Below are 12183 nucleotides of genomic sequence, written 5' to 3'. Positions count from 1 at the left end.
AAGAGCGAGACTCTGTCTCAACAAAACAAAACAAAAACAAAAAAAGCCTTATGCTAGGATTGATTCCTCTCTTCAATCTTGGGAAGAGGCTATCATTTTCTCTACTTTACAAATGAGGAAATAGAAGCTCAAATAGGTTGAGAAATTTTCTCAGAGTGCCACATATAGGAGCTAGGATTCAAACTCAGCCTTTTATTTTTTTTTTAACAGAGTAAAATAACCCTCCTCTCAATATTCAGTAAGAGAGGAGGATTATTTTACTCATTACTCACCTTTCAGTTTATTTTTACTGATTTTTATAAACATTTCTTTCACAAATTTAGGGGTAGCACTTTGCCTTAGGCTTCCTACAGTGAGTTGTCAAATCGAAAAGGAAAAATCTAGAAAAAAATTTAATGTCATTTGCATGCTTTTAATCGGTAAATAAGTAAAAATTAGGTGTGAGCCTTCGAATACATAAAATGTTAGCACTTATCTTAAAAATACATTTTGGCAATGTGACCTTGTGATGTGAATATTGTAATAATGTGCTGATACGGCTTTGGGGATTTTCATTATTTTTACATATGGAAAACCTGAGTGCATTGTTAGGACCTGGGCTCGGGTCTTATAGTAGCTCTGGAAGAACCCGGGGCCTCCCTCCTGTTTGAAGTACTAAGCGCTGTAGCAATCACTAGAATAGCTTGGCTTGAAGTCGGCATTCCATCAATACTTGGATGCAATGTTTTCCTGATATATGGCCCTAATCTTCCTCTCCTTCTCCCTCCCCTTCTTCCCACAGGTCTTTTCTCTGGAGTCCTGGGAGGCAAGTTATGGGCAGCACTGCCTCTGGCCGCACCATGAAGCCTGAGTCTGCTTGCGCTCTGCCCTGGGCCCTGCTCTGTCTGAGCATTGGGCTTCTAGCTGCCCTCCTCCCCACAGCCTGCTGCTGCTAGGAGGTAGAACTTTAGGACTGGTCCTTGGCCTGTTTCTACCTGTCACCTGGCTCACCTCACCACTCACTCCTCCTCCATCACAGCACCCCGGCCCTGTCCCTGGCCTCCCTGGCTAGGGTGTTTGGAGGTCCGTTGGGAGGAGTGCATTGCTAAAGACTTCTTCCTACTCTCCTGCACCTTCTCCTCCTTGAGTCAAGGCCTCCGGATCCACATGGATAGCTGAGATCTTTTCTTGGAGAAAGACGCTTTCCTCTTTACTCTAGTCCCTCACTTCCCCACCTGATTTTCCTCCTCTTCTGCTGGTCCTATCTTTTTCTACTGCCTTTATTCAATTTCTTGCTTGTGTGCCCCTCTGGGACTCTCTTGTACACTTTCCTCCCTCTCCACCATCTCAGGATCTGTGTGTGTGCTGCCTTCCTCCTGTGTGCTTTCTGTCCCCCCATCTCCGTCTTGTCTTCCTCTCCCACTTCTATTGCCAAAGGGAGAGATCCTCTCTGGGCTGTTCCCTGGCCTGTCTGCTCCTCTGGGCTCTGTCCCAGCAGCCACAATGAGTTCCACACTCCACTCGGTTTTCTTCACCCTGAAGGTCAGCATCCTGCTGGGGTCTCTGCTGGGGCTCTGCCTGGGCCTTGAGTTCATGGGCCTCCCCAACCAGTGGGCCCGCTACCTCCGCTGGGATGCTAGCACGCGCAGCGACCTGAGTTTTCAGTTCAAGACCAACGTCTCTACGGGTCTGCTTCTCTACCTGGATGATGGCGGTGTCTGCGACTTCCTATGCCTCTCCCTGGTGGATGGCCGCGTTCAGCTCCGCTTCAGCATGGACTGTGCCGAGACTGCTGTGCTATCCAACAAGCAGGTGAATGATAGCAGCTGGCACTTCCTCATGGTGAGCCGCGACCGCCTGCGCACAGTGCTGATGCTTGACGACGAGGGCCAGTCTGGGGAGCTGCAGCCCCAGCGGCCCTACATGGATGTGGTCAGTGACTTGTTCCTTGGTGGAGTCCCTGCTGACATACGACCTTCTGCCCTGACCCTTGATGGAGTACAGGCCATGCCCGGCTTCAAGGGATTAATTCTGGATCTCAAGTATGGAAACTCGGAGCCTCGGCTTCTAGGGAGCCAGGGTGTCCAGTTGGATGCTGAGGGACCCTGTGGTGAGCGTCCCTGTGAAAATGGTGGGATCTGCTTTCTCTTGGATGGCCACCCCACCTGTGACTGTTCTACCACTGGCTATGGTGGCAAGCTCTGCTCAGAAGGTAAGACCCTCTCCCTCTCTTGCTAGAGACCCACCCATGGGATAGCTGAGGCTGGGGCTCCTGATAGAAACCAGTTCTATATGGATGCACATCTTTAGCTGCATGTTAGATCACTGGGCCTCTTGCCCTGAGGAGACAGTGGAAATCCTTTGCCTACTCTCAGTGGAGAATTGAATCTGTCAGATCTCAGCAGGAGGAGAATCCTGGCCCCTGAACCCTGGGCTCTGTACCCTACTCAGAGGGTTAGATGAAGTAGGGTCTGTCCCAGCTTGGCCCCTCTCACTGCAGCACCGTTTATCACAGTCAACCCAGGGCAAGAAATCAGATAGAAACTGGCAAATTTCGGCTAGGCAAGGTGGCTCACACCTGTAATCCTGGCACTTCGGGAGGCCGAAGTGGGCAGATCACTTGAGGTCAGGAGCTGGAGACCAGCCTGGCCAACATGGTGAAACCCTGTCTCTACTAAAAATACAAAAATTAGCTGGGCATGGTGGCACACGCCTGTAGTCACAGCTACTCTCAAGGCTGAGGCAGGATAATGGCTCTAACCTGGGAGGTGGGGGTTGCAGTGAGCTGCGATGTCACCACTGCACTCCAGCCTGGGTGACAGAGTGAGACTGTCTCAAAAAAGGAAAAACAAAAACAGAAATTGCCAAATTTCTACCTGTGTCCGTCCTGACCCCTTGAGGTTTGGACCCTTAGGGATAGTTGGGAAACTCCCCATCACTTCCTCTTAATCATCCCTCACATAAAGAATACCTGTGTAAAGAAAAATGAACCCAGTTCCTTTGTGGCCCACCCCACCTCCCAACCCTCCAGGAGGTGTCTGAAAGGTGAATGAGGCATCTGGGCCAGGCCCTTCTTGCCTCTTTGTTTTGTCAATGAGGATTTCTCACATGAGGTACCTCTTCAGATGTGGTTCCCTTTCCCATCCTCTCCATGTACTGAGAACATTGCAAAGAGGAACAGAGATTGACTACAGCCTTTTTCAGCCAAGCCTCCAAGGGAGCTGAGAGTATACAGCATGTCTGGAGAACCTCCCAGGTTCAACTGTGGCTTCCCAAGGAGAAGCAGGGAGGCACAAAGGCTTAGGCTGCCCTCCCTTGCTCACCAAATCCTGACTGTTTGGGATTAGAACTAAGAGAGGTGGCTCAAACTTTCATTCGACAAATACTTAAAATCCAGATTCCTGGATTCCTAGACTCACTCACGGCTTAGATTTGGGTAGCAGGAACTGCTGGAGAAGCTGAGAACGGACCATACAGGTATGTATGTTGAGAAGTTAGGGTGACAGGAGGCAAGGAAGTCACATTTCCTCCTATCCTTTTTGGGTTAAGCCCTGGATTCTCTTAGACGGGTTTTATGTTGCCATCCCCTACTGGTCTCTTTGTGGAGGTGATGTGAGGTATAGGGCAGAACAGCGGTTCTCAACTTAGCTGCATGTTAGGATTGTCTTGGGGGAATTTAAACTCCAGACCACACCCCAGGCTAATTAAATCAGAATCTCTTGGCATGGGATCCAAGCATCTGTACATTTTTAAAGCTCTCCACATAATTCCAATGCACAATCAAGGTTAAGAACTAACAAGTACAAGATCAAGGGAGGCCAGATGGCTGGTGCCAGGTGGGTGGTGCCAGGTGGGTGTGGCCAGGTGAGTGCCTTGCCACTGACTCCCAAGATCTCTTCATTCAGGTAAGGCCCTGCTACCTTGGGATTTGTAATTAAAAACTGCAGGTGTTCCTTAAGTGTTTCCAGAACATCCCAACCCCTAAAGCAGGTTGTTCTTGATGTGAAATTCAGCTATCAGTGGCTATTTAAGAATATTTAAAAAAATTAAAAGAAAATTTATTTCCCAAGCGGTACCTGCTGGAGACTAGAACACATCAGAGGTCTTGTCATGCATGGGCTATTGCAGGAGCTGCCTGGGTCTCCACTCCTTTCTTCTAATGAGTTAGGCATCGCATCTTTCTCCCTGTGGGTGGGCTGTCAGAGCTGGAGATGCCAGGCATCTATACTGTCCTTATTTGGCTTCTGTTTTTCCTCCACTGAACCCACTGGGAGAAAGGGGGTGGGGAAGAGGCAACCCCAGTCTACAAACCATTTTGGGAATGTGGTTATTGAAGTGCTTCTCACAAGCAGGTGCCTTCTGGAGCTGACTGCTGTTCCAGAGCTTCTTGGCTTTGGAGAAAGTTCTGCCTGAAGACGCTGACATGATCACTTGTTTTCTTATTCGCCCAAAGGATCTGTTCTGTTCTCAAAACTTGTATTGAAAGCTGGCATTCTTCCTTTCTAGGGACCAGGGTGTTTGCAAGTGTGCTGTTAACTTGCTGATTATCCCTGATTGCATTTTTGTGTTTAAAAAGAACTCATTTCCTTGGGGCAGGTTTGGATCAGCACTTTTCTGCAGGAAAAAAAAAATCTCTATACTGTATATGTATACAATTTTCTTTTCTCTTCTTTTTCTTTTTATATTTTGTGTGTGTTCCAGTTCCCAGTGGAATTTCTTCAGAGCAGATTGTGTGCCGTTGGTTTTTAATAGCTAAATGCAATATGTATATTTTAATAATTGTTTTTTTTTTCCTACAAGGTTCAGATCATCTCCTGGCTACGGATTGATACCCCTATCTGTAGAAGGCAAACACACAGCCTAACTCATTTATTCTCCCGGTACATAAACAGAGTAAATAAACTGCCATAGCAGTAACACTTGGCTGGCTTGGAACACAGCAGTGCAAAGGTTGAGGTGAGAGAGGATGTTGCAGGAGGTAACAGAATCTCCTGTTGATTACTTGGAGCCTGTTGATCCTGGTAATTGTTATCATGTCTAATCAATCACAAAAATGGATCGCAGACTATTAGAAAATAACCGTTGCCTCCACACATAGTTAATTTTTAGAAAGTACGCAGGAAAAACTCACCTGTAAAATGTGAAGGGAAAGGAAATCACAGCAGCTGCTAAGTGTCAAACAGATCTACACAAAACAAGATAATGTCTGCCCATTTTTCCAAAGATAATGTGGTGAAGTGGTTAGAGAGAAATGCATCCATTCTCCCCACCCAACCTCTGCTGAATTGTCCATGTCACAGCACTGAATCCAGGGGGCTTATTCCCAGCAGGCAGAATGTGCACCAAGCACCTCTTGTCTCAATTTGCAGGCTAGGCCCTGCTATTTGATGGTGTTAGGGTTTGCACCTGGCATGAAAGGTCCATTTTGTACTTCATGCTTTAGCAGTTCAAAGAGCAGGGAGAGCTGCGAGGGCCTCTGCAGGTTCAGATGGATGTGGTCAGCTCATTGGAGTCACCTTCTGTGGTCCATTAGCTCCTAGCCCACCTGCGGTGTTGCTGTTTGCTTGGCTTGTCTGGCTCTCCATGCCTTGTTGGCTCCAAAATGTCATCATGCTGCACCCCAGGAAGAATGTGCAGGCCCATCTCTTTTATGTGCTTTGGGCTATTTTGGTTCCCCATTGGGTATATTCCCTAGGTAAGACCCAGAAGACACAGGAGGTAGTTGCTTTGGGAGAGTTTGGACCTATGGGTATGAGGTAATAGACACAGTATCTTCTCTTTCATTTGGTGAAAGACTATTAGCTCTGGCTGCAGACTGAATCCCACACAGCTTACTTGGGAAAACTTTATTCCAAGTAATAGTCACATTGAACATTGTGGAGAATGATGGACAGAGAAGAGGCCCTAGATTTTTACATCTGGGTGTTATGTCTATAAATAAAATGCTTTGGTGGTCAACTAGACTTGTTCATGTTGACATTTAGTCTTGCCTTTTCAGTGGTGATTTTAAAATTATGTATATCTGGTTTGGAATATAGTGGAGCTATGGTGTGGCATTTTCATCTGGCTTTTTGTTTAGCTCAGCCTGTCCTGTTATGGGCAGCCTTGAAGCTCAGTGGCTAATGAAGAGGTATCCTCAGCTCCCTCTAGAGAGCAGTTCCCTCACGGGTCATTGAGAGTTTGTCAGCACCTTGAAATAAGTTTAAACTTGTTTATTTTTCAAACATTCTTGGTTGTGAATGTGCATGTATTGAATTACTCAACAACCTTATGGTTGTGAAGAATTGATTCAGTGCTAAGTTGTATAAATTTCAGGACCAGTGTCTCTGAAGAGTTCATTTAGTATGAAGTCAGCCTGTGGCAGGTTGGGTGGAGCCAGGGGACAATGGAGAAGCTTTCATAGGTGGATCTCTACTCCCAAATCTACCTATGTCATATATCACTCATGCCAAAACATTTTATATTGATTCAGTAGAGGGATAAGGTTGATTCAGTAGAGGGATAAGGTTTTAGTATACCAAGAAAGAAAAAGTTGATTACTTGTCTTCTGTCTTGTCCTGCAGACTTGAGTGGGTGCCCAGACCAGAAGTGGTTTGTCTCGAGACTTAACTGTTACATTTTCAAGTACTGGAATCCTCTAGTGACGTGTCGTGGTGGGTGTTGGTGATAGGGACCACAGCCTTGTTATATGCACACTGTTGTGTGGTCCTCAGTAGTGACTGTCCCCGCTCCCTCCCGCTGTCTGAAGCTCAGATCCTACTCAGGTCAGTTTGATTGATGGCTCAACACCACTGTGTGGCCTTTGCATGCCTTCCTGAAAGTGAATTTCAATTACCTTTTTTTTTTTTTATTGAGAATTTATGACTCTTGCCCCATCTCTCAAAGCCAGGACTAGGATGGAATGTCATATACCAAGAGGAGGCTGCTTATTCCTGAGCATTTGCTGAGATCCAGAGACATCAGATACTGTAGTGAAGGGACCAGTGGTTGCCTCAGTTGGATCCTCCTGGTTTGGGCACTTGTGTAAGAACCGGGTCATTTCCTCTTCCTCTCCACAGTGCACGTGCTGCTTGAATTATAACATGGCATTGTTCCTAATCTGTGTCAACTCTGAATGGCTTTGAGAAGGGGCGGTGGACTGCAGGGAAGTGGTGCGTAATCGGAGAGTAAAGGATTACTCCTTTCTAAGTCTTCCCTGGTTTGGGGAGGAGAGAACAGAAACGAGGCCTTAAAATGTACACAAAGGAGGGACTGCTGCTTCTGAGACTTGATTTCCCACCCAGCATTCAGGCTTTCCATGGGACCAGCCTGCCTCTCCACCAGCCCAGCCAGCAGGGGCTGTCACTAAATGGAGCCTGAATAGGGGTCTGATTGCTCCTTTTTCCTCCTTTCCTCCTGATTACCAAGTGAGATTTCCTGGGTATACTGTATGCTAAACGGCAGAGCAGCCGCCTGCCACTTGCTTCAATTATCCCTCTTTTAACTGCTGAGGGAAAAGCAGTTTTTTAAAATCTCCCCCCTACCCCAACATCTCTGCCTCCTTTAACGAAATAAGACCCTTCTTCCATGTTCCCCCTTCAATGAGGTGAAAGCAGCCTTCTCCTTTTGCAGAAACTGCACAGCAGCTGCAGGCTGCAAAGAGGGTGGGCAGTGGATAATGCTTTGGTCCAAATTCAGCAAGGCTGAGGGTCAGGCAGGCATTTTGCCAGGAGCCTCAGAGTAGCACGTGAACTTGCATTTGCATTTGGTAATGAGATACCACAGGCCCAATGCTGGGGGATAATTATTTTCAAGACCCCTATCTCCCTTTGCAGCCTGCTCCAGAAAGATGGTTTCCAGTTTCTGGGGCAGCTGTCCTTCAGCTGGGTCCTCTTTCTCCTTCACAGGGGCAGATGAGGTGGGGTGGGGTTGCAGGTTGCACTTGGGTGAAGGGACTAACGTCACCCCCTTTACTTGTAGTCACTGGCGCCACAGTGTGGGTCCCTCACAGCGAGGCCCCGGAGGCAGAGCTCTGGAGTAAGGGAGGCTTTAGGGCAGGGCTCCAAAGGTCGAGTGCCCTTCCTTACACAAAATAATAATGATATTATTACCATTGCTCTTATTAAATACCACCCTGCACCTGACATCTAGGTGTTTTTTATATTCATTGGCTCATCTGTTCCTCACAAAACTCCTATGAAGTTAATATCATTAGCTCCACTTTACAGATGAGGAAACTGAGGAACCGAGAAATTTGGAACTTGAACCACGTTTAGCATAGTGGATAAGGGTATGGCTGCTGGAGGGAAAATGATCCTGACTTAAATTTGAGCTTGTCTCCTTACATGTTGCATAGCTCTGGAGAAGGTTTTTGAAGCCTCAGTGTCTTCTTTAGTAATAATAATAGCTAATAATCACAGAGCACTGGCTCCAGGCCCACACTGTCGTAGGTGCTTTTCATTCACTAGCTCTTGAAACCCTCACAACCACTCTTGACATGCTATTATGATTCTCATTTTTTTGGATAAGGAAACTAGGGGGCAAGAGGTTAAATAACTTGCCCAAGATCATGCAGGTATTAAGAGGGAGAGGTGCAATTTGTGTCTAGGCAGTCTGGCTTCAGAGCCTGCACTGTCAACCACCATGCTATCTTGACTCTCAGTGAAATAGGAATCATAAAGAAATCATACATCATGGAGTTGTTGAGAGGATTAAATGAGATAAAACTTGAAGTTATCTGCCTACACTCCAGGAAAGAGCAAGTTCTGACTCTGGGCTGTTGGTCTTCTGGCTTGTGTAAGAACAAACTGCACATCAATTTGGTTTCACAGGAGATTCTTTTAAGTGACCCCTGCCTCCACCAGTTTCCCTTATCCCAGTCTGAAAGGTGGTAGAGATAAAAGGAGGGGAAATTTGGAAGTGTACAGAATCCAATTTCATTGCCATTTGCTCCTGCCCAAGACCATGGGGCTGCTGACAATCGTTGTGACTGCAGGATTGGATTCAGGGCTCTGCCTGCAAACGTATGGTATTCTGGCCTCAGCAGCCACCCAGTGAGGCAGTTAGGGCAGGCCTTAGCATCCCACTGAATAGATGAGGAGACTCAGACTCTGAACTTGTTGTGGGTACAAGGGTATGAGGGCAAGTGTGGAGGCTGCCTGTTGGGCAGCCATCTCTAGGACCTGAGAGCCCAGACCCCCAATGTGGCATTTTACCTCTGCCCGTGGGCTCCCTTCATGAACACGAATGGCCTGTGTCTCTGTTGTGAGATGGAGCATTGTCTCCGTGGATGCAGATGATAAGCAAAATGTCAAGTTGCTGGTGCAGGAGGCTATCAGCTTGGTCTGTCCCAGGGGCCTTGTTCCTTCTAGCCAGAGAGAGAGAAAGAAGGAAAATAGGAAAGAAAATGAAAATGAATGAATATGAGTACAGTATTCAATTCCCAGCCTCAAGACTCTGGTTTTAGTGAAGTGACTGGGATTGGACCCAAGGGTCTGGAGGTAGTTGGAGCACAGATACACCACACCAGAGCTTCACTGGACAGGATGACCTCTTTAGACTTACCTTTGGTTTCCCAGGTACCAGGCAATGCCCATTACCTCACTCAGGGTTGGTGGTGAGCGTTGGAGTTCCTGGATTCCTCTGTCAAACTCCTCCTAGCTTTCCTGCCTTCAGCTTCTCTCCTCACATAATAAAACCAATCTTTCTCTGTGTTTCTTCTTGTCTTTTCCCTTGTGTGTGTGAGAAGGGTCGAGATGATTACAGAGGCGGATTTGCCACGAAACTAAGCCTTTCATGCATTCTCAGTTGCACGGGTCCCTTGTAAGTCCCCACACCTAATTTCGTATTTGCAATTTCTTTTTCTTAAGGAGTCCCAAATATCATAAGCACCAGGTCCCACCTCTGTGGATCCCCCTCTGTTAACGTGACTTGTTGCTGTCCGGTGACAGCAATGTTGCTCTAAGTGTATGTGTGATTTTCTTTTTTTTTCTTCTAACCAGTGACCATTCATCACAGACACATTTTCCACTTCATAACCACCATAGGTGGACGAATCAGAGCTAGGGAGTACAGGAGGGTGCAGGGAATATAGGAATGTCATTTGGGAAGATGTGGTGGGAAGAGGAGATTCCTAGGATATCCACTGGGTAAAGGGAGGAAATGTTTGGAAATATTTGCTGTAGATTTAGAGGAACAAGGTGGTATTTGGACAGAGGGATCGCTCTAGTCATCCTCCTGAGGATTTTTTTCCCTGCTGAAGTTGGGAGGTTTAATTTGCTGTGGCTCACAAGGTAAGAGGGAGTGGGGGGTACGCTGGGAACTGTGTTGCAGGTGTCAGGCTGTGGCTGGCAGAGGAGAAGGACAAAGTGTGGCTCTGCAGGCCTGTCCCCCTGGTCTCTTTGGGAACTGCACTGCCAGTGGGTTGTCATTGCTGTTGTTCTCCAGAAATTGATGTCTTTGAGCGACCTATTTAAAAGCAATACGGGGCCCCCTTTAAATGTGTCATGTCTGTATCTGCTCTCAAATCTTGACTGTGGCCACAGTGTTCCTAAATAATGTATCTTCCAAAGTTTTTTTCTTTTTTCTCTTTGAATCCTGGAACAGGTACCAGTAGCTTTTAAAAGCAAGCTGACTTCATAGTCATCCAGAGAAACTACCCAGTTTCACTCTATGGCAAAACTTACTTTGTATCTAGTCCTAGAAATTGTGAACCCTTTGGCTTTTTGGGGGAAAAACAGTGCACCAAGCAAAGGTATGCAAGGGCATAAAGAAGGTAAAGATGAAAGAGAGGGAGGGACAAGAACCGTAGGCAATGTAAAGCTCCTGGCTCAAGTTTTCTAGCTGTGAAATGCATGTAGGATCCTTTTGGTTTTACTGAGAGTCTAATTTAAGTACAGTGTCTTTGTAGCTAAGAAAATGACCCTGGGGAGTTTTCCTTTAAGTTTCTTGATGAGACGCTATTCATCCGATCCTCTCCTGACGCTTTTGCCTCTGATCTGCCAGTTTGGTTCTCCTGAAGTTGTTCTGTTTGCCCGTGTGATGTCCTTAGAAGACAGAGTCCCAACAGCCCTGTGGTTGGTTGTTGATAATGTGGGACTGGTGTCTCCACTCTAGCAAGCAGTACATTTCAGGCAATTCTGCAGTCTCTCCTCCAGGTATAATTGGAAATGTGTTGCTTGCAGCTCTTGGAGAATAGAAGAAGTGCAGTGAGAGTGTATACAGCTCATTTACTTAATAAGTTGCTTTCAAATAGAAAGGAGTACCCCACTTGTGAGGAGGGATAAGCTGGAAAGCAAAGCTGAGATCACTTCTTTGCGATCCACATCATGGAAAAAGGGTTGGACAGGCTGGGAGGTTACCAGACACTCAGTTTCTTCCTTCCTCCTCATTCTCTCAGGCTTCTTTTCTTTCCAGACGGGGCCCTGTATCTTGCATGGTTAACATTGAGAGTTAAGAGAATGGGAAAGAGTGGGCTTGGAGGGTGCTGAGCTCTGACCTGTGGAATCCTTGAAAGACAAATCCTCCCACAGTCTGTTTGCTCTGTCTGGGCCAGAAAAGACAAGGCTGGAGTTTAGGCAGAGGTGTTGTACAATCACATGGTGTAATTTGACTCACTGCTTATTTTAAGGAAGCACACTGAAATTTGGGGAGATTCTGGTGTTGCAGGAGAAATCTGTGAGGGATGAAGTGTGGATCGTGTGACCCTCTTAGAGGATGCTAAGACATTTAGTATAATATATTGCTTTCTAGCTGTGACTTTGCCCTAGGTAATGCACTGGAAACCAAGGTACATTATAAGGTATCATGGGAGTCCGGACACTGTGGCTCATGCCTACAATCCCAGTACTTTGGGAGGCTGATGATGGAGGATTGCTTGAGCCCAGGGGTTTGAGGCCTGCCTGGGCAATGTAGTGAGACATCATCTGTACAAATAATTGAAAACTTAGCCAGGCAAGGTGGTGCATGCCTGTGGTACCAGCTACTTGGGAAGCTGAGGTGGGAGGATTGCTTGAACCTAGGAGATTGAGGCTGCAGTGAGCTGAGATCACACCACTGTACTTTAGCCTGGGCAACAGAGTGAGACTCATGTCAGAAAAAAAACAATCATGGGATAATAAGTTTAAAGGGGACTTCAGAAGTCATTGGATCTAACTACTCATTTCTCATCCTCCTCTGCACTGTGTAAAATGAGCCTCCCCTTGCCCCCCCACCCCCCCACACAAA

The 12183-nt window shown here is 46.7% G+C and overlaps 1 protein-coding gene across 1 annotated transcript; it reads left to right on the top strand.

Annotated features, from left to right (window-relative positions):
* The first annotated feature begins 785 nt into the window (after positions 1-785).
* On the top strand, positions 786-11073 carry LOC117071004 (neurexin-3-like). Its single transcript, XM_033190823.1, has 4 exons — positions 786-2191; positions 5675-5735; positions 9228-9300; positions 10963-11073. Exons 1-4 carry the CDS (start codon positions 1483-1485, stop codon positions 11071-11073), a joined length of 954 nt encoding a protein of 317 aa, XP_033046714.1. The 5' UTR covers positions 786-1482.
* The last annotated feature ends 1110 nt before the right edge of the window (positions 11074-12183 follow it).

The sequence above is a fragment of the Trachypithecus francoisi genome, unplaced genomic scaffold (genome assembly GCF_009764315.1).
Source record: "Trachypithecus francoisi isolate TF-2019V2 unplaced genomic scaffold, Tfra_2.0 Lachesis_group3, whole genome shotgun sequence".
NCBI classification, from domain to species: domain Eukaryota; kingdom Metazoa; phylum Chordata; class Mammalia; order Primates; family Cercopithecidae; genus Trachypithecus; species Trachypithecus francoisi.
The sequence above is the reverse complement of the archived record's forward strand: the minus strand, read 5'-3'. Positions and strand labels throughout refer to the sequence as shown.

Excerpts from the sequence above, each read along its gene's own strand:
- LOC117071004 (XM_033190823.1), top strand. The coding sequence starts at position 1,483 with ATGAGTTCCACACTCCACTCGGTTTTCTTCACCCTGAAGGTCAGCATC. Across the intron at positions 5,736-9,227 it reads TTTGGACCTATGGGTATGAG|ATGGAGCATTGTCTCCGTGG; the intron begins GTAATAGACACA and ends CTCTGTTGTGAG. Across the intron at positions 9,301-10,962 it reads TGCAGGAGGCTATCAGCTTG|TTTGGTTCTCCTGAAGTTGT; the intron begins GTCTGTCCCAGG and ends CTGATCTGCCAG.